We start from the raw sequence: 23,763 nt of genomic DNA on the forward strand, positions 1-23,763 counted from the left end.
ACCCTGAACACCCTGCCGGCAGGCCGGGCCAACTCTCAGCTAACCTTGGGATAGATCAGTGTGGCAGGTTGAATGTAAAAATGGCCATAGTCCCCAGGCCTCTGTGTGTCTACACCTGCAGAGAGGGTCAGAGATGTTTTCTTAAGTCCTCAAAACTGGGCTGCCCTGTGACTTCCTCTGCCAACAGGAAGTAGGAGTGATCGGTCCCAACCAGAGCCACAAGAGATTTTGCCTGCTGTATACTCTGTGAGCTCTACACTTAACACTGAACATTCCTGGCTTCCCCGATGCAGGATGAAGCACTTGACACATCTCAGGTGTGGCTCGTGAGGCCCCACAATGCATTTATGGTCAGCAAGGTCATGCATGAAATGGTTCTGCCGACCCCAGGTCAGACCAGACCTTCCCAGGCAATAGTAGACTGGGAACAAAATGAATGCTTTCAGTGATATCCCAGAGGTCAGCATCTTTGTTATAGGCACAGATTTGAGTCTAGAGAGCACATGGTAAGATTTATAGACATGTTTCTGAATGAGGAGTTGGGTCAGGGACACATAGATAGTGACTTAGAAACTGAGATAGTCACTAAGGAAGAAAAAAGCTCTTCTGAGAATGGAAGCAGGATAGACACTTGGGAGGCTCAGAAGTCATGAACATTCCAATAAAAGGACCCTTTGTAGGCCATTTGCATAGAACACACCCTTTCCTCATTTGTCATCTGTTTGAGGTATGGCTCTGTTCCTTTCTCTAGCCCTGGTAGGGGGCTTTCCAGTCTCTACCAACTGGCTTCTTTTGTTATTCTTGATGCCTCTTTCTCCATGTCAAAATCCCCTGTGATAATCTTTGGGGTAGCCTGAGCATCTCTTATATCAGTAGTGTGATAGTTTGCATATGCTTGGCCCAGGGAGTGGCACTATTAGAAGGTGTGGCCTTGTTGGAGGAAATGTGTCTGTGGGGGTGGGCTTGAAGACCCTACTCCTAGCTGCCTGAGGATACTCAATCTGTTTCTGGCTTCCTTCAGGAGTAGATGTAGAACTCAGCTCCTCCTGCCCCATGCTTGCCTGGATGCTGCCATGCTCCTGCCTTGATGATAATGGACTGAGCCTCTGAACCTGTAAGTCAGCCCCAATTAAATGTTGTCCTTTATAAAACTTGCATTGATCATGGTGTCTGTTCACAGCAATAAAACCCTAACTAAGACACATAGCTATTGTTTGAGGCTTAGGAAACAGTCACTCCAGAGCACAGTTCATTGGTGTGGCTTTTGTGAGATAAGAGTGAGTTCAGAGTCTCTGACCTTCAGCGTTCCTGTGTCTTTCACCTTCCTCCTCCTTATGACTTGCTCCTCAGGGCACTCTTGAATTTCTATTATCTAAAGACAGGCTCTCCTCAAGGCCTTGTTGTTGCCACGAGTTGTGCAAGCAGGGGGATTAATGTCACAGGAGACTGTATCAACACTACAGACTGCCACACACCATTTGCCTGCAACTTTAATTACTATAGAGAAACTACCTTTGTTCCTGCATTGAGACTCTGTCCACCCTGCATTACTCCCTTTACCCTTCTCAGCCCATGGCTATCCCTTCCCTCCAAGCCTCAGCTGTTTGTTTCTTCCTGCAATACCTGATTCTGCACAAGCCACACCCATCTGGCTCTTCTCAGGATTTGTGAGATTCTGTGACAGGCACCTAATAAATTTAAATATCTTCTCTCCTGTTAATCTGTCTACTGTCTGCTGTCTTGAAAGATTCTGGAAGCTTCAGGGGGAGAGAAGAGATGTGTTTCCTTTCCCCCCTATAGGATACTGAGATTTCAGAATAGGAAGGGAGTTAAGCATGGTGACACATCCCTATCACAGCAGTGCTTAAGAGATGGATGGGCTTGCAACCCCATAAGAACAATATTAACCAAGCAGAGCTCCCAGGGATTAAACCACTACCCAAAGACTACTCACAGACAGACCCACGGCTTCAGCTGCATATGTAGCAGAGGGTGGCCTTGTTGGGTACCAAAGGGAGGAAAAGCCCTTGGTCCTGCCAAGGCTGGACCTCCCCCCCCACCCCCCAGTGTAGGGGAATGTCAGAGCAGGGAGGTGGGAAAGGGGGGTGGTTGGGGAGGGGGAACACCCTCATAGAAGAAGGGAGAGAGGGGATGGGGTAGGGAGTAATGGATGGGAAACCGGGAAAGGGAATAACATTTGAAATGTAATTTAAAAAAAAAATCCAATTAGACATTACACTAAACCATAAAGCTCTGTAACCATGAAGAAAATAACATAGAAGCATCACATTTCAGAACAGAGAAAGTCTTTGGAAACCATACATGAGATGAAGCATGAATATGCAAAATAAAGAAACATTAGCTCAGTAAAGAGAAGAAACATAAAAAAAAAATCCAATTAAAAAAAAAAGGAAAAAAATAAAAAGAGATAGAGGCAGGTGAATCAGGAGTTCAAGCCCTTCTTCAGCTTGGGAGTTTAAGGCCAGACTAAGAAACATGAGGTCTTGATTTATTGTCCTCTAAAATTACCTTTACTTCAACAAAACAAACAACAGGAGAACAGGAGAAGCTGGAGATGCTGGAGATGCTGGAGTGTTCACAGTACCCAGCCTTACCTCCCAGATCCTCTGCAGGTTCATGTAGCCCATAAGCCAGTGATTTGGCCAGTACGGTCAGATCTCCCTCTTGCTAAATGATCCTTGTCTTTGCCTGTTCTTTGGATATGGCCGAATCTGTCAATTCTGCTCATACAATTGTTTGTAACACTTTGCTGGGAAATACATAGTGTCCCGGGTACTTAATGGAGTTGCTCTCATCCTGCTCTCACCCTTGAGAGGTCCCTTCCTATTTGCCCTGTGAAGTTTGCATCTCTACCATTGCCCGACTCAGACAGCTCTTTTCCTTGGGCTTGAGTGGCTTGTTTGTTCCAGCTCCAGCAGGCTGTCTGGTGTCCATTTGGGGTCCCACTCACACACACCCAGAAGTGCTGGGGACACACACCAGGGTTAGGCAGTCCATACTTTTTGTGCTTCTCCTCATGTTCCATGGGTAAGGGGAATTACCTTTCAGGATTAGAGTTGGGGGAGGGAAATTAGAGGCTGAACCCACAGTTGGCCTATTAGTTTAGAATTGGCTTCCAACAATAAGCATTCAACAGAAGCAACTGAACACAGGACGCAACATTGTACACAGTTCCTTAAAAAGTTAAAAGATACCAAGAGTCAAAGGGAAAAACGGTTATGAATTAAAAAAGCACAATCAATAACAAACCAAAGGGAAGCCTATGAGTGAAGAGGTGCAAAAAATGGATGTTCATCTTGGCCTAGAGGCAATGCCAAGGTCAAGGTCACAGGTGTTTCATGGTGAAACAAAGATACTGTTATAGCAGGGCTTCCTTGTCATTGAAATGAGCATTCTATCAGCGATTCTGTCAACTATTTCTGGGCATGATCAGCTACATCGTGGTATAACTGTTCAGGGGGAACATCACTGGGCAGGGTGGGCTGGACTGGGATGTTGGTGGCACTGTTTGGGCTGGTGGTGCTGACAGGTCCAGTGGTTGTGTTGACTGTGTTGCCACCAAACATGGTTGGGAACACTGTCATGTTCTGAAAGACAAAAAACAGGAAGCCAATCAGTGTCCTCTGTAATGAAGTTTTAAAAAAGGATGCAACTTCTTTCCCTTCCTCTTTCCATGCCTTTGGAGACCCTCTCTCATGACCATACTGGGCTTGGTCACATAACCTTCTTTGGCTAAGGAAACAATGTTAGTAATGGGGATACAAGCAGCAACCTGTATTTTGCCTACTGTATTTTCTCATTGGAACAGAACACAGTCTGCCTGACCTGATAAATAATAGATGAGTAGCCCAGTTTTTTTTTTTCTGTCCACAGCCAGTTTGCCAACTGCCAGACATGTGTGCATCTGTCCCACCCAATCCAAGCCCACCCGGTCACTGGGTATCTTAGCAAAGAGCTACAAACCTGGGAATCCCAGCAGATCAGAGCTGACTGCAAGACCTAGAGGATCATGAGCTAAATGCCTGTTGTGTGAGCCATTATATCTTAGGGGTGTATTTTTGAAGTTACCTATGGATAAATGGCATTCAAAGTAAATTTTAGGCCTAACAACAAATGTTAGAAAGGATTGTGTTTAATCAACCTGTGCTAAGTAAGACTGTGTGTGTTTATGTGTGTGTGCACAGTGCATGGGGATATGTGTGAATGTGTGTGCACACGTGTATGAAGGACAGAGATGTCACTGTGTGTCTTCCTTACCCGCTCTCCACTTTAATTTTTGAGACAAGTTCTCTCACTGAACCAGGAGCTCACTGATTGGCTAAATTGACTGGCCAATGAGCTCCATCTACCCATCTTGGCCCCGCCTTCCCTGATCCTCAGTTCTGGAGTTACAGACACATGCTGCAGAACCTGCCTTTTGATGTGAATGCTGGGCATCTGAACTCAGGTCCTTGCACTTGTACAGTCATGCCTTCAGCCTTTAGTGAGGCCCTTGGCTATACCCAAAAGCTTCTGAAAGGCTGTTCTTATGGGTTTGGTTCCAGAGAAGTCAGATTTCAAAATAGGTGATGGTAGGTCTAGAGGGAGGTCTAACCAGAACACAACTGATGATGAGGCTTTTGTCAAGTTGCAACATCCATACTCTGGTACATAAAACATCCCAATTGATTTTTGAGGAACTTGTATTAGCCAAAGGACCACTAAATATGAGCCGATGTTGCTTAAAGTACAAAAATGCTTAGAGAATTGCACATCTTTCTTAAGGTGGAAAAGGTGGACTCTTTCTTTTGAGAAAGCAAAAATGTTACTGAGAGAGCCAAGAAACTAGAGATCAAGACCCCAGAGAACAGTGGACTAGGGAGACACATCCAGGAAGCAGTAGAAAGCAATGGCAGATCCTTCCTCAAAGCTGAACTGATTCTTATCCAAGGAGTGCACTCTGCCATCCTGTGGGAAATATTGCCCCATAGGATTTCATTAAAAATATTTGTTCTGTGAGTAGGGATGTTTTGCCTGTGTGAATGATTGCATACTGTGTATGTGCTTCGTGTTTGCAGAGGGCAGAAGAGGGCATCAGATCCCCTGGAACAGTAATTATTTACAGCTGTGAGCTGCCAAGTGGGTGCTAGGAACTGAACCTGGGTCTTTTAGAAGAGCAGCCAGTGCTCTTAACCACCCAGTTGTATCTCCAGACATAGGATTTTAGAATTTGTCCTGAGCCTCTTTCTCTATTGAATGGGAGAATGGATTTGAGTTATCTGGTTCTTGTCTCACTAGACTCTGTCGGATATATTAATGGAATTATAAAAATTATTATTGTAATTGTTTTTGAGATAGAGTCTCATGTTGTTCAGGTTGGCCTCAAACTTGCTAAGTAGCCAAGGATGACCTTGAGTTTCCAATTCTCCTGCCTCTACCTCCCAAGTTCTGGGATTATAAGTATGTACCACCATGCCTGGTTTAAGCAGCACTGGAGATCAAACCTAGTGTTTCCTGTATGCCAACCAAGTTTCCAGCCTACATTCTCAGCTCCAAAGATGCTTTTAGCTTCTAGCTTGCAGTGTTGAGTGGACCCATAATCCAAAACTGGATCCTGGTCTTCAAGTATGGTAACGGAATTGGATGGAATGCTTGGGAATCCTGGGTTGGAGATTAACATGGTTTGATTCTTTTGGAAGTGTTAGTAACTCAATTGGAAATCCTCCTATTCATTCCTCTTAGGTAACGTTGTAGCTTTTCTCCCCATAACTGGAACTAGTCCTCTGCTCACAGGTACTAAGTTTAGCCATGTGAATGACTTTGGCTAAAGGACATCAGCAAATAGAGCACAAGCAAGGGCTAGAGTGCTTGCCTGTGAGAGATTACATGTTTTTCTGGGTACTCAGATGCCTTGTGAAGAAACTCAAGCTGGCATACTGGAGGATGATATCTCACAGGAGCAAAAATGAACCATCCTCCTAAGAGACCTGAGTACCAGCTTTTCCTCAAGCCCATCTGGCAGCTGGCTGCAGAGAGAGTGATTCCATCAAAGAGTGATGACATCAGTTGAAGAGGAAGTCATTTATCACAGTCCGAATGGATGATATTCAGAACCAAGAACCATGTAAATCAGTGGTTCTCAATCTTTCCATTGCTCTGGCCCTTTTAATATAGTTCCTCATGTTGTAGTGGTCCCAAGCATAAAGTTGTTTTTGTTGCTACTTTATAACTGTAATTTTGCTACTGTTATGAATGCATATCATAATGTAAATATCTCATGTGTGGGATATCTGAGAACTGTTGAAGCAAATGCTTGATGTTTTAAGGTACTTGGCTTGGGGGTAGTTTGTTTTTCAGCAAAACTTTTCTGATACACACTCTCAGTCCTCCTCACTTCTCTCAAGATCTGGTCATTCCTTGTTAAACCAGAGCAGGCTGCTCTCCTGGAATAAAGCCCAATACTCACCTCAAAATGGGGCCAGCAAACAGCCTGGCATCCAAAATGTGAGACCACACAGGTGAGGATGAATTCCAGGAGGGCGAAAGGAAGGAGAATACCAGAGGTTACCTTCATAGAACAGAGAGGAAATGGAGGCATTTCAGTCTTCAGGGTTGACTGAATGACAGTTCACCCTTGTAGCTGTTCTAAAGCGACCGACATATACCTCATCTGGAAGACTAGAAACAGCCTCTGTGTGTGGTGTATTGGTGCTGATGTTGTTGGTACCTTTACGTACCTTTGCCATATACATTCAGTATACCCCAACTTCTACCTATCAGCCATTGAATTTCTTTATTGTGGACTTTTATGGCTTCCAGAGCCCACTTTGCTGTTTGTGCCACAAAGCCCAAAGCTAAAACGATCCTCTGGAGATCAGTCTTCCATTGATGACTGGTAGGGTAGGGTTGGTATGTAAGTACTCCAGATTCCTTCCCCTGAGATCTTATTTACTTCCTCTCTCTACAAGAGCTACTTGTTTTAACGCTTGCTCCTGAGATAATCCCTAACTGTGATGGACCCCAACAAGTGCTCTGACTGAGAACCTACTTGAGGGGCCAGGGGTCCTTACTGTGAGTTGATGTAACAGGGAGATCAGGACCATCAACTCTGCCTGGCTCCGGGCTGGCTTAGGTTGCATGATCCCCGTGGTCTTGTCTGAATCAGAGCTTTGAGGGCAGGACTGAGCTCAGTGTGCATTGAGCTGTGACCCTGTCCACAGTGCATTGTGGAGGCAGGGTCTACAAGTACTTCCTCTCCAATTTTCCTCTTTTGCAGAGGATGGAACCCCAGGGTTTAGCATCAGGGCTACTGGAACCATAAGTGTTTGTTCTACATGACACTAGTATACTCTTTGATGACAGAGGTGCCTATTGTCAAACAGCCCCTTTTCAGACTAATAGACAAGGTCAATCTTAATTCCTCATAACCACAGTCTGCCTCTTCATCAGTTCATTCTGTTTGCCTAGGGCTGGACTCCAGAGGTCAAAAATCTTGTCTGGTTTTCTGCCATGTCTTATCAAGGTCAAGTTCTGTCAGCTGGATTAGGCTTCTGGGGCCTACAGGGATGCTGTCCCTTTGAAGACTTTCCTCACCTCTGTAGACGGACCCCTGCTCTGCCAGGTTTCCTTGGTCTACTTGATTAGTCGTGAAGAAGGACCAGGTTGCCGTTTGAGACAAGTAGCTGTATCTCTATCCTCAGACCATTTCCCTCTTAGTTTCAGAGTCCTCACTGTGGTCTAGTGGTTGTTTTTAGCAGTTGCAGGGATTTGGTGGAAGTTACGTAATTTATGGATCATATGAGGATGGAATTCTGTTGCAATTCCTTTTTGCTCAAGAAGCCACCATGTAAGGCTCTCCTGGCCCTGAAGAAGCATTGGGACCAGTCCGTTGTAATGCTTACCATCAGAAAACTAATACCGGGGGTGGGAAAACACAAATCTATGATGATAACGAGGATTCCAGTCAAGGAGAAGATGGAACTGATGACGTTCATGCCAATGCTGCTGTTCACCTGAAGGGACACAGAGGGAGGGGAATGGCGAGCAAAGGTCAGCGTAAGTTCAGCATTTGGGAAGACTCAGGAAGCAAAAGAGGAGCAGGGTAGAAGGGAGAGGGTCAGGCTGGTTGGAGAGAAGCCTGTTTATCCGAGAAGCAGTGAGATGATTGTTGTGCCAACTCCCTTAGGGTAGGAGCCACTCATTGGGAGAATATTGACGTCTGGCTAAGCAGCCAAGGGAGGCTGATGTGGAGGGAGGCCTGGTACGGTGGCTGGACTGCTCTGCAGAGGAAAGAAGCAAGGATGTCAAGCTCATTCTGAGAAAAGACAGTAAGAGAGACAGGGACTCAGCGTGAGGGCGTCTGGAGCTTGGGTGGACAAGTTTGGCTGGGGAAGATTCTCAAATGTGAAAGCTTCCCTTTTGCCATCAGGCGGTGTAATGAACTATGGCCTGGTGTAGGAATTATGGCCTGCCTCCACTCATGCTGCTTCCTTAGTGGGGTTTCAGGGAAGAAAATAAAGGAATGTCTCATTTGGGCTGAGTCTGGGACAGCTGCCAGACACAGAAATTGAAGGAGAGATTTCCATTAGAAGTCAGACACCCAAGCTGGGCAGGTCATGCATTTAATCTGAGCACTGGGAAGGCAGAGGGAGGCAGATCTCTGAGCCAGCCTGGTCTACAGAGTGAGTTCCAGGGCAGCCAGAACTGCGTAGAAAAACCTTGTCTCGAAAAAAAAAAAAAGTCAGACATCTGAGGAAGATGGAGTCAGGAGAGAGCTGCCTCAGGGCACTGGGTTTTCTGAGGTGTGGGCAGTGTTTGGTGAGTCTTGTTGGGACATATGAGCTTAGTTGGGGAGTTGAGGGGGTGCTCCTTTTGTAAGGCAGAACTGGGTAGCAGAAATTTGCCTTGCAGACCAGGGATTAGGAATTGGGAAATGCTTTAGTGAATAACTTGTCCTTAATTTATCACTTTCCTTAAGAGACAGAAACCATGTAGAAGTAAGGGGAAGGAGGACCTGGGACCTGCTCTGTGTTTATACTGAGACTTCTTAGGTTTCAGCACAAACCTTACTGTTTGAAATACACTCTCATCTCCATCTAGCCTAGACTTGGCTTTAATGCAGAACATCCCCAGGTTATTGCACAATACATTTTCATGACTTTTCCAAATTGCTAAGAGCTTCTTGCTCATTTGTTTTGTTTTGAGACATTCATTATGTAGCAGTAGCAAATGCAATAGGTCACACTGTAGCTTTGGAACTAGAGAATTCTGGGCTCAAATCCCAGCTCTATCACATACTCACTGTGTGATTTGAAGCAAGGCCTGACCTTTCTCTTGTTACCTGGCAAAGTTTCCTCCATCTCATGTCTAAGTTGGAGTCAACTTTAACCTGAAACTGATTCCCACCACCAAGAGTCCTTGGGGAAGGGCACATTCAATGGGTAAAAATGCCCAGCAAACTTAGTGTTTCGGTTTCTGTTAAACTGCTTGCTTGTTCTACTTCCCCTGCAATTGCCAATCAGGATGTAGTTTTCTGTGTCCTTTGTCTTTAAAAGCTCCCTGTAAAATGCACTGGAGGCTGCTCTGTGAGAAGTGTTTTTCTTTCCAGGCAGTTGCCTGATGACTGAATGCAGACTCTCAACTTGTACTTTGGTTGTGCTGAGTGGTTTTTGGGTCTCTACCTGGCAACATATGGAGGCCCCAGTGAGATCCTTATAAGACCCTCCTCACCAATCTGACCAACCCCAGGTCTTAACACAGATTGTGGACCACAGCAGCCAATGAATGAGCAGTCTGAGATATTCTAGGGCTTCAGGAGAGATCTGCAGTGGTCTAGACCCCTCTGATACCCCTAAATTTCCTTCAATAAGAGTCATCTAGCCTGCTATTTCAGGAGGTAACTCTTGATAAGGGGCCTTCTGGTTAGGACAGAAAGAAAGGCTGAATCTGACTGCTGATCCAATTATCTAGAATCTGTGTGAGATGTCACTTGATTCCTCCGGTCTGTTCAGCTACATGAATGTGTGGTGGACATCCCTGGTTGTCTTTACTATGTGTTTCTCTGCATGTCTATGTGTTTCTGTCACTTCTGTTTTCCTGTGTGAGTGGCTTTATCTAGTGTGAGATGCTCCCTGTTTTAAGACCTCAACCCTTTTTGTTAGGGACCCAAATCTTTTTGACTTTGCCAGGTTGCTCAGTAAAACCCCCAAACCTCTAAACCTCTAAACCTCCATGTCTGCCCCACATCTGGAGTTCTCTATTGTTTTGACTCTAATCCATGTATGGAGGTGGGGAAGAAGGCCTCTCATCCAGAGGCCCCTGTCATCCAAGAGGTATGCACACAGGGAGGGAGAAATAGTTTCCAAAGCTGTCAACTCCTTCTGCTACCTCCCATATCTGCTCTAAGCAGCCTCACAGAAGGGAAAAATTTGCCCTGCCCTGAACCTTGGGGGAAAAGAGAAAGTGAAACTTTCTCCTCTTTCATGATTTATGTTTCCTTTCAATCAGTGAGCCACATAATTAGAAAACTTGAAACCCAGGATTCTCTGAAAAAGACAGAAAAACTGCCTCTGGGATAAATGGGAGGATTGCTGCCAGACAATGCAGCCCAGACAGAACAGATTCTCCCTGCTGTCCAACATTGACCAAAGAGACTTTAATTAAATTTCACTAGACCCTTTAAAGAAAGTTTAAAGGCAGCTGCTAAAAAAGATTGTCTTTATCATCTAGTTGTTCTCAGCTAGTATAAAAAATTTTATAAAAGTCAGAAAAATGTAAAGGTATAAGTAGGTCTCAGTTGCTAGAGGTAGATCAAGTAATGGTTAACAACAGAGAGCCAAATGAGAGATAGGACCTTTTGTATAAACTGAAACCCACCGTTCTCTTCTCTGATGGAGAGACAGACTTGCAGATACCCCGCAAAATTTTGGTGTCTTGCCCTTTGTCAGAAGAATATCTTCTAGCTAAAAGTCCTCTCCTCAATCAGAAGATAGAATTAGGCTTTCTCTCAGATTTACAACAAAAATTCCCAGGGATATGGGCAGAAACCAACCTCCCAGGACTGGCCCAACACCAAGTTTCTATAATTCTTTCATCAACCAGTTCAACTTCCTGTCAAGATTAAACAATGACCCTGTAAACAAAAGGGAAATTCCAGTCCATATCACCTGACTTAGAGAGACAGGCATCCTGGTACCCTGCCAATCACCCTGGCAGATAACTCTCCTGCCTGTGAAGAAACTTGGGGCCTCTTATTATAGATTTGTTCAAAATCTAAGGAGAGTCAGTCACAGGCAGGTCAAGACCATACACAGTCATGAGACTGATTCTTCTAGGGAAACAGATGTTCATTGTCTTGGATCTCAGTGATGCATTCTTTAGCCTCCCATGGGTAGAGGTGAGTCAATCATCTTTGCTTTTCAACTGAAAGACCCAGCTGGAAGTTACAGTGGGTATCTTACTTAGATCAGGTTGTCTTAGGTTTTAAAAATTCTTCAACCTTGTTTGATGAAATCATCTCATCTGATCTCCTGTCTTTCTGACAGAAGCTTCCTGGGACCATATTTTTACAATATGTAGATGACCTCCTCCTAAAGTATATCGTAAGAAGGCCACTGAGGGACTGCTGCAAGAGTAGCAGACATTAGGCTATGAAGTGTTGTCTAAGAAAGCTCAAATTTTGTACATCAGAGGCTACTTATCTTAGCTATTATCCGAGGAGAGGCAAAGGAACCTGTCTCAGAGTAGAACTGCTGTCATACCTCATATCCCAGCTCCAAAGACTAAGGGACAGGTTTGAGTGTTCCTAGGTATGCCTACAAATTTCTGCCTTTGTATACCAGGGTTTTCAGAAATTGCAAGGTCTCTAAACACTAGTACCAAGTGGGGTACTGAGCCCCTAATCTGGGCTAAGTCTGAATAACAGGCATTTGAAGTTTTAAATACAGCCCAGACTTTGGCTCTAGCCCTAGCACTTCCAAATGTCTCCAAACCTTTTCATCTGTTGGTCTGTGAAACAAAAAGCATTTCTTTTTTTTTTTTTACACAACACTGATTCATTTTATTTATATTCTTTCTGTGTCTTTCTCAATAAATTTTTTATATAAAATAAAGATACTTAGTAACATACACTATGACCCTCAATCCTTAAATATTTCAGCATTTCTGAAGAGTAGGGAATATACAAAAAGCATTTCAAAAGGGGTTTTAACCCAAACTTAGTGGCCATGAAAATCCCTTGTGACATACCTGTTCAAATGATTGAACTCTGCAGCCTTAGGATGAATCATCTGCCTAAGAGCTATGGCGGTGACTGCTAATCTAAATAAAATGCTAACTCTGTTCAGGTACCTCACAGCACTCCACATAGTTGAGGCTCTTTTCCAAGGAACACCAGAAATCTGGCTGTCTGATGCTTATGTGAACCAGTACCAGGTTCTACTACTGGATCACCCTTGAGTCTGGTTTGGGGAAACCCATTGCCACCAATCCTGCTACTTTCTTTCCTGCTGATGACCCATAGGCATTCATCCATGACTATCTTGAGGCGACATCCTCCTGAAAGATCCTAATGCAGTACTCTACAAGGATAGGGGAAGCTTAATTATAGATGAAACCAGGTGCATGGGGGTTTCAGTAGTTACTTTTACTAGAACTATTTTGGCCCAAGCTAGATAACTCAGCCAAGATACTAGAACTGACTGATATGACCTAGGTTCTCAGATGGGGAAAAGGAAAGTCCATCACTATATACAGAGGCAGTCACTATGCTTTCACTACCACACATGTCCACATAAGATCTATAGAGAAAGAGAACTTTTTGCCACCAAGAAAAGGACATTAAAAACAAAGAAAACAGATATAGGCCTTCCTAGAGGCTATGTGGCTTAGTTGCTATCCTTTACTCCCAAGGACATTAATAAAATGGCTCCACTGAGGCAAGAGGCAATGGGGCCACTGGCCTGGCTTCTAGACAAATGGCCCTAAGACTAGTGGATTCTATTAATATTCTGATGATTTTGGATGATATACCTTGACTCAGTTTTGCCTGAGACTCCATGGCAAACTAGAGGAAATAGAGGATGAAAATAATAAAAAAAGAACATTTCAAACATATAAATTAGTGGAGGACACAGAGAAAAGATCACTCTACCTAAAACAACTGTCAGGACTCTGGTAACTGATCTTCACCTTCATCTGAGGTCCAAAAACTTTCTGAGTTGCTCAGATAAAGTTACCTCCTTCATTTGCTTTGCTTTGGACTCATTGTGCTGAATATAGAAAGGGATTTACTTTCTGTGAGTTTATGTTTAGAAGAACTCTCCCACTCCTTCCTTAGTTTAGAGACCAACAGTTGCCAAAACTCTAACTATTCCTTTCTTAAGTCACTACAAGACCTCTAGGCTTCCATAAAGGTCCTTAATTGGACTATCAAAGAGACCCAGCTAACTAGGGTTGAAACCCAACCCTAGTTTCCCCCAGTTTAAGCCAAGTGATACTATCTGGCCAAGCAGATAGCCAGAGGGTCTGAAAACAACTTGGAAAAGACACTATATAGTGATTCTCTCCATTTTTATGGCTGTGAAGGTAGCTGGCATTATGCCATAGATCCACCACATCCAGATCAAGAAAGCAATAGTCACTGATGATGATGCCAAATGGACTATCTTCAGACTATGGGCAGAATTAAAATGAAGGGTTCATTGGTGTTGGTATTCTGTCTAGGCTCCACCCCCACAGCTACCTGGAAACAGTCAGGTATGCTCTGCCCCACAGTTGCCTGACAACAGCCAGCTGTGCCTGACACTATACAAGGGGCTGCTTGCCCCCTCCTCATTCTCTTTGTCTTTTGCTTCTTTGCTCTCTTCCTTTCTGTCCCTGTCCCTTCTCTCCCTATCCTCCTTTCCCTCCACATGCTCATGACCGTCCTTTCCTCTCCTCTCCTCTTCTTCTCTCATTAAACCTCTCCACATGGAACCATGTCGACTTGGTGTGCTTTGTCTGGATGTGAACCGAGATTTAAGCCCCAACATTGGTCCTAACATTTAAACAACAACAATTGGCCCTGGCCCCTTGCTTTATGTTCTTTTGAGTCTTGTGCTGGGTATAAGCAGAAGGCTATGGTTCAACTCCCACTGCTTTTAGACCAGGACCTGGGAACTAAGGAGGAAGATAGATAAGGGGAGGTAATAGAGTGACTACAGATTAGAAACCTATATTCCTTCTTGACCATTGTTCACTGATACCCACTTTAAGTGCCTGATTGTATTGGAAAAAGAAAAGATGTGGAGGTTTATCTTTTGAGAGGAATACAGAATTTACAATTCTATGTAAACCCTGTGGCTGGGCTCCCTAGTTGCCGAGAACAAAGACGTTTCCATTGAAAAAGTTGTAAAACAGATTGGGTTAACAGTGGGGCCCTGCACTTTAAATCGCATGGCCAATTGTGTAAAACAAAGGATTAATTTAGTCAAATTAATGGTCTGTAGAGGCAAGTACACCTCTTTAGAGTAGGATGAGTCTACAGTTTAACTCATTCACTAAGATGAATGAGGAACATGACAGGACGAACCATCTTGTCTCAGCTGGAGGCGTCTGTGGTTTACTTGAAACTGGCTCCCCACTCACACCCTGTTTTCTACCCCCGTGGGAAAAATTCTATGGGAAAACACGCAATCCTGTTCTAGACACTCAGGGTCAAATGCCCAACTAACTGCATGTTTTGGCTTCTGTTAAACTGCTTGCTTGCTCTGCTTCCCCTTGCAACTGCCAACAAGGATGTAGTTTTTGGTGCTCTTTGTCTTTAAATCTCCTTGTAAAATGTACTGGAGGCTGCTCTGTGAGAAGTACTTTTTTTTCTTCTTCCAGGCAGTCACCTTCTAGCTTAAAGCAGACTCCAACTTGGACTTTAGTTGTGCTGATGGTCTTTAGATCTCTACCTTAAAATACTCTGCCTCAGTTTCTCCTCTACAACGTGAGAGAATAAAACATCATAGAGTTGTGAGGATCAAGTGAAATACGGTGTGTAAATGCTCTGAACCTAGTGTCAGACCACAGGGTTACTGTGACATTCATGTCCAAGTGTGGGAAAGAGCACAATCTTAAGACTCAAAGGTTATCAAAGGGATGGCATGATGACTTACCACGCAACTGTTGGTATCCTTTTCAGCCAAGACTGACAAAGATCCAGAGATGATAAACTACACAGACACAGGGAACAATTGCATTAAATTTCATACATCTTGTTTCTCAGACATATAAATCTGTGTGCTTCCTCTTAACATTATCACTATCCCATGCCATGTAGGATGCCCTAAGCCAGTGGCTTTCAACCTTCATAATGCTGTGACCCTTTAATACACTTCCTCATTTTGTGGTGACCATCCCCCAATCATAAATTATTTCATTGGTATTTCATAACTGTAACTTTGCTACTGTTATGAACCATGATGTAAATATCTATAAAGTTCAAGGTGTATTATATGTAGACTGTGTGACCTGGTGTGTTTTCTTGATGATCTTAGATGACCCCCCATGAACAGGCCATTCACCCTCAAAGGGGTCATGACCCACAGGTTGAGAACCACTGCGATAAGTCATTTATTATCACCACCATCTGACTAGGTCTCTGCAAATGCATGGTGGACCATACCATTGTCCAAACTCATTGCTGACACTGTACTGTTTATGACTATGATGTTTTCCTGGGAAGTTAGGGGCAGGGTAGCATGGTGGTCATAGTACTGAGGTTAGGAGAGAGGACATCGGGGCTCCTGTTTCATATGCTACTAATTCATCTGTGTTACTAGACCAGCCAGAGAGTCCTATCAAGGTCCCTGTTTTCACACAGTTGATCTCTCTGAGTTACTGTTGAATCTGTTTTCATCTCATCTCATTGTAGTAATAATAGTTGCTGTATACTTTATTTTATACTACTGAGGATCAAACTCAGATCCTTGTACATGCTGGGTGAATGCTTGACAACTGAGTCATACCCTTAGTCCTGTATTTCTTTCTTGTAAGGATCACCGAGACAAAACACTTCTAAATGGCTAAGTGTAGTGCCTTTGTACAGTCAAAAGGGAGCTTTGAACTGGATGATCTGAAACTTTAAAATAGTAAGTTTCCCTAGATCATTGAGTTTGAAGAACTGAAACCTAAAACTTAGCTGAAACCCAAGAAATTAGGACAAGAGAATGAAATAAAGATGTATATAGTATAACAGTGTCTTTTTAGTAGATGATATAAGAGCCAGCACAGAAATTCTAACAGATCTGAAAGTAACTAGAGTTAATAAGAAAGCACTGTTCTTTCCCCAGATAGAAGATCAATGTGCAGATGCCAATTTCTTAGCTGCAGTTGGTATGGTAGAGGGAACAGAAACTCATTAGTGAAGTAGTGTGCACGTTTTGTAAGTAGCTCAGGAGATGTAGTTTTTGGGACTCCTCACTCATGTGGGCTTTCAAGTCACAGCTGCCTGACTGTGTCAGGAAAATATCCCAAGACCCCAATTAGCCTGCCCCTTAGTAAGCCTGGAAGATTAGCTAACCTCAGTAGGAGGAGCTCTACCTTCACCCAGTTTTTGCCCCCAGACGAGCAGCTTCCCCGGCTTTTCCTGTTGTGAGAAGTACCTCTCACTCTTCTCACTCTTTCTGGTTACCCAGGCTTGAAGGTTATGCTTTCTTTCTGCTTTTAATTTTTTTCTATAATAATACTTCTCTTAAACTCCTCCTTTATTACCTGTGAATGTCATTCAAGTTTTCAGGTACAGAGTCACTGACCCCGTGGAAGTTTCCCATGAGCCTGAGTGGCCTGCACTCTCCCAAGTTAGGCCCCTTAAGAAATAGTTTCTGTCCTTCTGAAAGAACCTTGTTTCTCCTATTCCCCTGACTTTCATATATACATTGCTGTGCTGGGCCTTGATCAAGGCTGTTTACCTCTAAAAGCCAATTTCTTATCACCAAATGGTTGGGCAACTTGCTTAATTAATTAATTCCTGAAAAATTTGCAGTTGTCTTCATGAATGGGAGGTAGACATTATATGTAACATGAAACTCTGTGGACTTCAGCTTACATATATTAGGATATTACAGTAATGCACATCAAGGGATTACAATTACTCTAGGAGTCCTGTGCTAGAAGAAGAGAAAGGTTGAAGCTTGGTACTGGTCAAGAAGAACTTACTTCCTAGGAGATTTCACACAGCTTGGGCAGCTTGTCAGCTTACTTTGCAGGACAGACTAGAGCTGAGGCAATGATGGGCCAGCTATGGATAGGACCACACCATGACCATGATTGGGTAGTTATGTGTACTCCTTACCCTCTGCTTAAACCTAAACCCCCAAGGGGGATTTGGGGGAGGTGTTTCTGGGCCGCTTTATTTGTTCCTTTTCTCACTCTAGTCACAGTACTTAAATGATCTTTCTTTTCTTTTTTTCCTATGACCCATCTCTACAGTAGGCTTATTAAGTGTGAGTGGTGGAGCTTGGCTTGTGATTGCTGCATAGCCCAGGCTCTGACCCTAAAAGTTCTGGTAAAAATATGGTAATGAATATTTACAGCCAAAAGCTCCTTATAGACACGAGGTGGTGTTGTCAGGGCAGGGGTGTAGTTGAGATCCTCAGCCCTCAGCAGCACCTGCAGACTTCTAAGCTGGAAGGGTTCTATGTCTGGGACTGGGGTCCAAGGCTCTTCTCATTCTTTCTCCTCCCCAGTTCCCCTTTAATGACTTAGAAAGGAGGCCACACAAGCCTTGTACTCACAGACAGGCCTCCCCAGATCAGGTATCCTGATGCCCCCAGCACAGAAAAATTCCAGTATATGTGAGGGTTGAATGCAGAGAATACATGAAATAGACCAATGAGGATCTGGATGGCCTGTGGGGAAAGCAGAGAGAATCTTGTGAGAGAGCAAGTGGGGCTATGGGCTGCTGCTGTGTTGCTCTTTGCCACTTGAGGTGGCACTCCAGAGCCACTTGAGGCATGAGTGGGATTGGTATTCACCTAGATCAACATCTGGACTAGACCAACATCTCTGGGTGGGGTCTGTTCCAGGTGTGTTTTAAAGTCCCACAGCTGACACCAGTGGGTGGCCTGAGAAACGAAAAGGGTAAGATTATTCAGAGCAGTTTTCTTTTTGAACTTGGGTCCCCGGATATTTTGAATACTCAGCCACCAGAATTCACGTTGCCAGTATTAATTAACAGGGTAAAAGGCATAATAGAGAATTACAAAGCCTGTGCAACATCACCATTGTTTACCTCCCCACAATACAGTGACAGCCTTTCTTGGTGGTTGGGCCCAGCATTTGGATTCCTGATACAGTTTTACAGACTTGTCTAAGAGGTGGCTTTGATAAATTGGGATACAAACATAGAAGTGAGGGGTTGGGGGCATGTGTTAGCCCATCTACAGTTACTATGATGAAATACCAAATGCTGAGTAATTTGGATAAGAAAAAGAGAGTCGATTTAGCTCATAGTTTTGGGACTGTCAGTTCAGGCTAGCTCTGATGAGCGCTCCCCTGGCTTTGTCATTGTGTGGTAAATTGTATCATTGTGGGAGTACCTGCAAGAGGGAGAGATTATATAGTGAGACTGAAAGCTGGAGAGGTTGAGGGAGGCCAGTCTTGCTCCTGTGAGAACTATTAAGAGGTTCCACCAGGACTATACAAGTCTCTTCTGAGTCCAATGATCTAAATATCTCAAGTTAAGCCCTACCTCTTAAAGGCTTTCTGGCACCTCCCAACATTATCTCCTGGAGACAAAGCTTCTGACATATGAAGCCTTGTAGGGCATAAGCTAGCCACATCCCAACTATAGTGGGGGTTTTGATGAGTCTGTTTCCTTTAACCTTCCCTTGTCCTCTAGAAGGCTTGCAACCTCTGAAAGGAAGTAGGGCCTTTTGCACACTTTCAGCACCAAAGCTGTGTATGTGTCTCATGGTAATTGCCAGAAGGTACAGTTATAATAGCTGCTAGGAAGTAAATATTCACTCCCACCAGATCTTTGAGAACTATGTCTTGGTCAACTGTGGTTCACTCTTTCCTCATAGGGTGTGCTCCATGCTGAGCAATGGGGTGCACTGGGAGGAATTTGCTATGATCCGATCATCCTTCTAGCCAGTCATTTTTATGAGGAGTTGGCTGGCGTCTAGCAGAGCATAGGACCGATCTTGTTTCTGCCTCAGAAAATAGAAAGGAGTTGAACTTTTCAAGGTTCCAAATGACATTAGAAGTTTCAGAAAAGAGGCAGGAATCTCCTTGGTGGAAGAGGAAACCAGCAACCTCAGAGGCATTAGGATATAGCGGAGCTTACTAGATTTTATGAGAGGCAGTGACTGAAGTTCTAGGAAGCCCAGGCCACTTACCCGGATCAGTGGTTTTTCTAGTGAAACTGCCACTGATCCTTGTCCTAGATAGGTAGGAAATGGATGGCTGGTCAATTTTATAGCCCCCCAAAACATGTGGAGTGGAGAGCTGAGGAATTCAGGGCGGGATTGACATTTGTGGTGTTATCCTAGCCCTTGCTTTTAGAAGCTGTGACCTCCTTTGCCCTCTGTCACCATCAAACGCATGGACTTACAGAGCTGGAGAGATGACATCATACTTACCCCTAACGTTCTGACCTCTTCATTTATGAATTTCTTGGGATTAAATTCAGGAAAGGACATAAAGGACATGTTCCACTGGGGATGGCTTGAGGTCTGTGTTGACCCAGGGACAGTGTTCAGGGGATTCTGAGGGTCTCCAGGTAGGATCTGGACACTTGTCATTTCTGGTGAGTATTGGATTACTCCTGGGGCAGTCTGCACACTAGCCATTCCTGCTGGATACTGTAGTCCAGTGGGTCTAGCCTGCAGGCCTGTCATTCCAGCTGGATTCTGGATCACAACGTGTGGGTTCTGGAAGTTTGCACTCCCTGGGTTACACTGGAGCACTGTTGCTGAGGCTGGGTGCATGGTGGCCTTTTGCAAAGGCTGTTCCTGTCCTCCAGAGACCACAGCATATGTAGGCTGGATGGCACGGACATTGCCTGGGACAGTGACAGTGACAGCAGACACATTCTCTTGGTTGCTCATGACGCACAGCTGCTACAAAACACACAAGATACAATTTCCACTGAAAAACCAACAATCCTTCTTACTCCTTATGGCTGTCATCGTCTTGGCTAAAATGCAAACCTACTATGTAAGATAAGAGTCTTTGTTTCCTGTGGGGGGGGGCGTCCATGTTCTTTCTGAGGATACAATATTCAAATGAGGTGGGACTTCTTGAAAGGTCGGGTACCTTAAAATTTATTTAATTTAATTTTTTTGTGTGTATGGTTGTTTTGCCTTCATTTATGTCTGTGAACCATGTGTGTGTTTAGTGTTTGAGGAGGCTGGGGATCTGATCCCCTGGAACAGGAGTTATAGTTGGTTGTGAGCTCCCGCGTGGGTACTGGGAATTGAACCACGTGAATGCTGTGTTGGCTTCTGTTTGTCTATATTTCAACTGCTATTTCTAGGGTACCAGGGAGTCTGAGGATGGCCTGTGCTTCTGTCTTAGGTGTCTGAGTCTGCTGGTGGAGAATAATGTGACTGTGGTCCCGACTTACCTTCTGATAAGGTAGAACTGGAGGATGTCTTATTTTCCTACACTAATGAGGAAGGACGCCTGGGAGGAGGCAGCCAGCCTCGTCAGCACATTGAGGACAGATGCAGAAATATTTCCCATTCAGGTGAGGAAAAGAAACCTCACCCGTTAATATTCACTTCTGTACAATGCTTTTGCACCTAAGATCCTTGCTGGCAGGATGTCAAATGCTTTGACACAAAATAATGTGAAGTGGGTTCTGGCATGATGCCATCAGGAAGCTTTCTGGCCTCTCTAGATGGCAAAGTAAACCCATGCCAGTGCTCTATGGTGCCAGGAGGTGGCAGAGTGGGGAAAATGTCGGTGACTCAGTGCTACTGACAGCTGGATAAGGAAGCCACAGGCAAGGCAGCATCAGGGTCCAGAGGTCAGACAGCTGGTCTGCTTCACAGTTTCTGCTTTTGGGACCTGCAGGTGTAAGGGCCCTAGCTCTGTTTCCTGCCTGTGAAATGTGGATATAGACGTGTCCTTCCAATAAACCACCGAGTCAGTCCTTCCGTGAGGGCCTCACTTCCAGCACAGGAAGGCATTCTTAGCTCAGCCTTTGTTGAAGAGTAGCAGCCATCTGTCACAGATAGGCTATTCTCTGAATCCCACCCTCCCTCAGACTCTGAACTATTTTATTTCCAGTATTAAGCCAAGTGGATCTTAAAATGTGGTCTCTAGGTCAGCAATGCAGGTATCGCTTGGTAAAAGTCTCAGTTCACTCTCCAGACCCACTCTGTCTTCTAAAGTGCCTCCTAGATGACTCGGAAGTCAGCAGTGTCTGAGACTCCAGTAGCCCAGAAACACTCCCTTTCCTGCTTTTACATGGTGGCTTCGCTTCATTCTCCCCAAGTCCAAACAGCTAAAAACCTAGAACTTCAGAACATACCCAGATTTTCCTTCTTTTAAGATCAAGCTGGTTTCTGAGGGCTTTTGCAATTTTCCTTGTCTGTAAGACAAACACCTAGCAGGACTCTGAGTGTAGCTTGGTGGATAGAATGCCTGCCTCATGTATATGAAATCCTGGTTCTATCCCCAGCACCAAATGAACTGGGTGTGGCCGCACATGCTTAGGGTCCCAGCACTAGGGAGGGGAAATCGGGAGATTCAGAAGTTCAAGCTCATCCTCTGCTACATAGTGATATTGAGGCCAACCTGGGATCCATGAGGCCCTGTTTTGAAGCTAAACCAAGGAAACAACAGCCACAAAACACTTGTCAAGTAGGGGCTGCACAGGGTCATGATATCAGCTCCTCAGGGGGCCAAGGTAGGAGGGTTGCAAATTCAAGACTTACTTATATTACAGAGCAATTTCAAGATGAATTGGGCCACTTTAAAAAATGTCTCAAAATTAAAATGACATAAAACTAAAAGGGCCTTGGAAACACAGTGTGGTGCCAGAGCTCGGTGCACAAGAGGGCCTGGATTCAGTCCTCAGCACCCAATTAAAAAATGAACAAGAGAAATGCCTGTTGTTGACACCTGACAGCCAAGGAATTCCCCATGATGTCCCCCTCACTGCCATATCCCCTATGTCTCCACTAAGCCTCACAGGGACCACGGCTCTGAGGGGGAATGACGCACTGCATGGCTCACAGGAGTGGGCTTGGAACCCAGACTTATTTCCATGTCACCATGTTTTAACTTCTGTAGAGGAAGTCCGTGCCTGTCAGGTGACACAAACCATGACTGTTCAGCTGTCAAGCAGCATGTGCCACTTCTCCTTACACTTCGAGTATTCTTGCCTTCTCCCAAGAACTCCGAGTTTTCCAGGGAGGTGGCTGATCGTGACAACTATGGCAACTGTAGATTATGTCTCACAGCCCTGCTGATATGAAGCAACACTTCCAGCCATGTACTATCAAGGATCAAAGAGGTTAGCTAACCCGAGCAGTCACACAGGAAATGCTGAAGCTAAGGTTTGTTTCTGAGAGAGTCTCACACAGCGCAGGCTGTCCTTGAACTTGTGACATAGCTAAGGATTCTCCTGCCTCCACCTCTCAGGCGTTGGGATTATGATCATGCACCTACTGTGCCTAGTTTATGTGGAGCCGAGTGTGTGCGTGTCAAGCCTAGGGCTCTGTGCTTTCTAGGCAGACATGCTACTAATGGAATTATAGCATGGAACTGAGATCCTGATGGTTTAGATGGAAACTCTGCCTGCCTCTCATTTTCAGAATAAATACTACGCTGAATACTATTCTCTTTTTCCATGCCATAGGAAAATGGGTTAGCTCTCTCTTTTCCTTGTTATTCAAGAGCAGTATTGTTACAGACATGGTGATTGACACAGGCAGGTGAGCCCTGGGTTGGGCTCCAGAGGACCTGATAGGAACAAAGGAGGTTGTCCTTCCCCACCAATTCTTGGCGGAGGTCCTAAACAAACCTGGCCACAGTGCATTTACCAGATGGATTTAGGGAGTGGTCATCCAGAAAGACATTCTTCTCCATGCCACTGCCATGGGTATTCAGCTTTCTGTCCTGGGTGTCCAGCCTTCTGTCCTGGGACTACTCTGCTCAGGCAGATGGAAAAATAGCTCCCAGAACCTGCTCTGACTCTCAACAGACTGCCAGGGGGCCGAGCAGCATTCTTCAAGGTTGGGTTGTTGTGAGCTCCGACCGTGCTTCACTGTACTGTCTATAGGGGAGTCCTCATTCCTGCAGCTCCCAAAAGATCTTTCCAGAGCTTGTCCAGGTCTTGGAGCCCTCTTGATAGGGTCCGAGTTCTGTCAAAACTCTGTGAAGGAATTCCCAGAAATCTTACCTTGAACTGTGGCAAGCCGGTTTCCTTCTTCAGGCCCTGGTGGTTTCTGCAGCTGCTTTAGGAATTTCCCACAAGAGAACAAACATTAGGTTTCTCTTTAAAGTTCCAAAGTCCTCCTCGAAGTTTCACCGAGAGCCAATGAATGTAGTGGCAGGCTCCCACCTTGAATTTATCTACCCCTCAGAGTATTTATGGCCTTGTCTACAGTAGGATTATGTGGGAGCATTCCAAAGTCTGCCTCTGAGAGTGTCACATTCAGAAAGTTAGAGTGTGCTTGCACTTGGAGGTAGGGACCTTCTAAAAAGGAATTGAGTTAAAATGAAGTGATCAGGATTGGACCTAAGCCAGCATGAATGGTATCCTTATAAAAAATGGATCTATGT

The 23,763-nt window shown here is 44.6% G+C and overlaps 1 protein-coding gene across 2 annotated transcripts; it reads right to left on the reverse strand.

Annotated features, from left to right (window-relative positions):
- Positions 1-2,512: 2,512 nt before the first annotated feature.
- Ms4a18 (membrane spanning 4-domains A18) lies at positions 2,513-23,524 on the reverse strand. 2 transcript variants are annotated; one of them, NM_001447314.1, is given in 7 exon segments: positions 2,513-3,608; positions 6,467-6,568; positions 7,902-8,012; positions 15,141-15,197; positions 17,760-17,873; positions 19,608-20,084; positions 23,381-23,524. In NM_001447314.1, coding segments are annotated over 6 exon segments (1,026 nt in total). In that variant the 5' UTR covers positions 20,076-20,084; positions 23,381-23,524; the 3' UTR covers positions 2,513-3,434.
- Between the last annotated feature and the right edge of the window lie 239 nt (positions 23,525-23,763).

This window comes from Rattus norvegicus, chromosome 1, assembly GCF_021556685.1.
Source record: "Rattus norvegicus strain SHRSP/BbbUtx chromosome 1, alternate assembly SHRSP_T2T, whole genome shotgun sequence".
Lineage (NCBI taxonomy): Eukaryota > Metazoa > Chordata > Mammalia > Rodentia > Muridae > Rattus > Rattus norvegicus.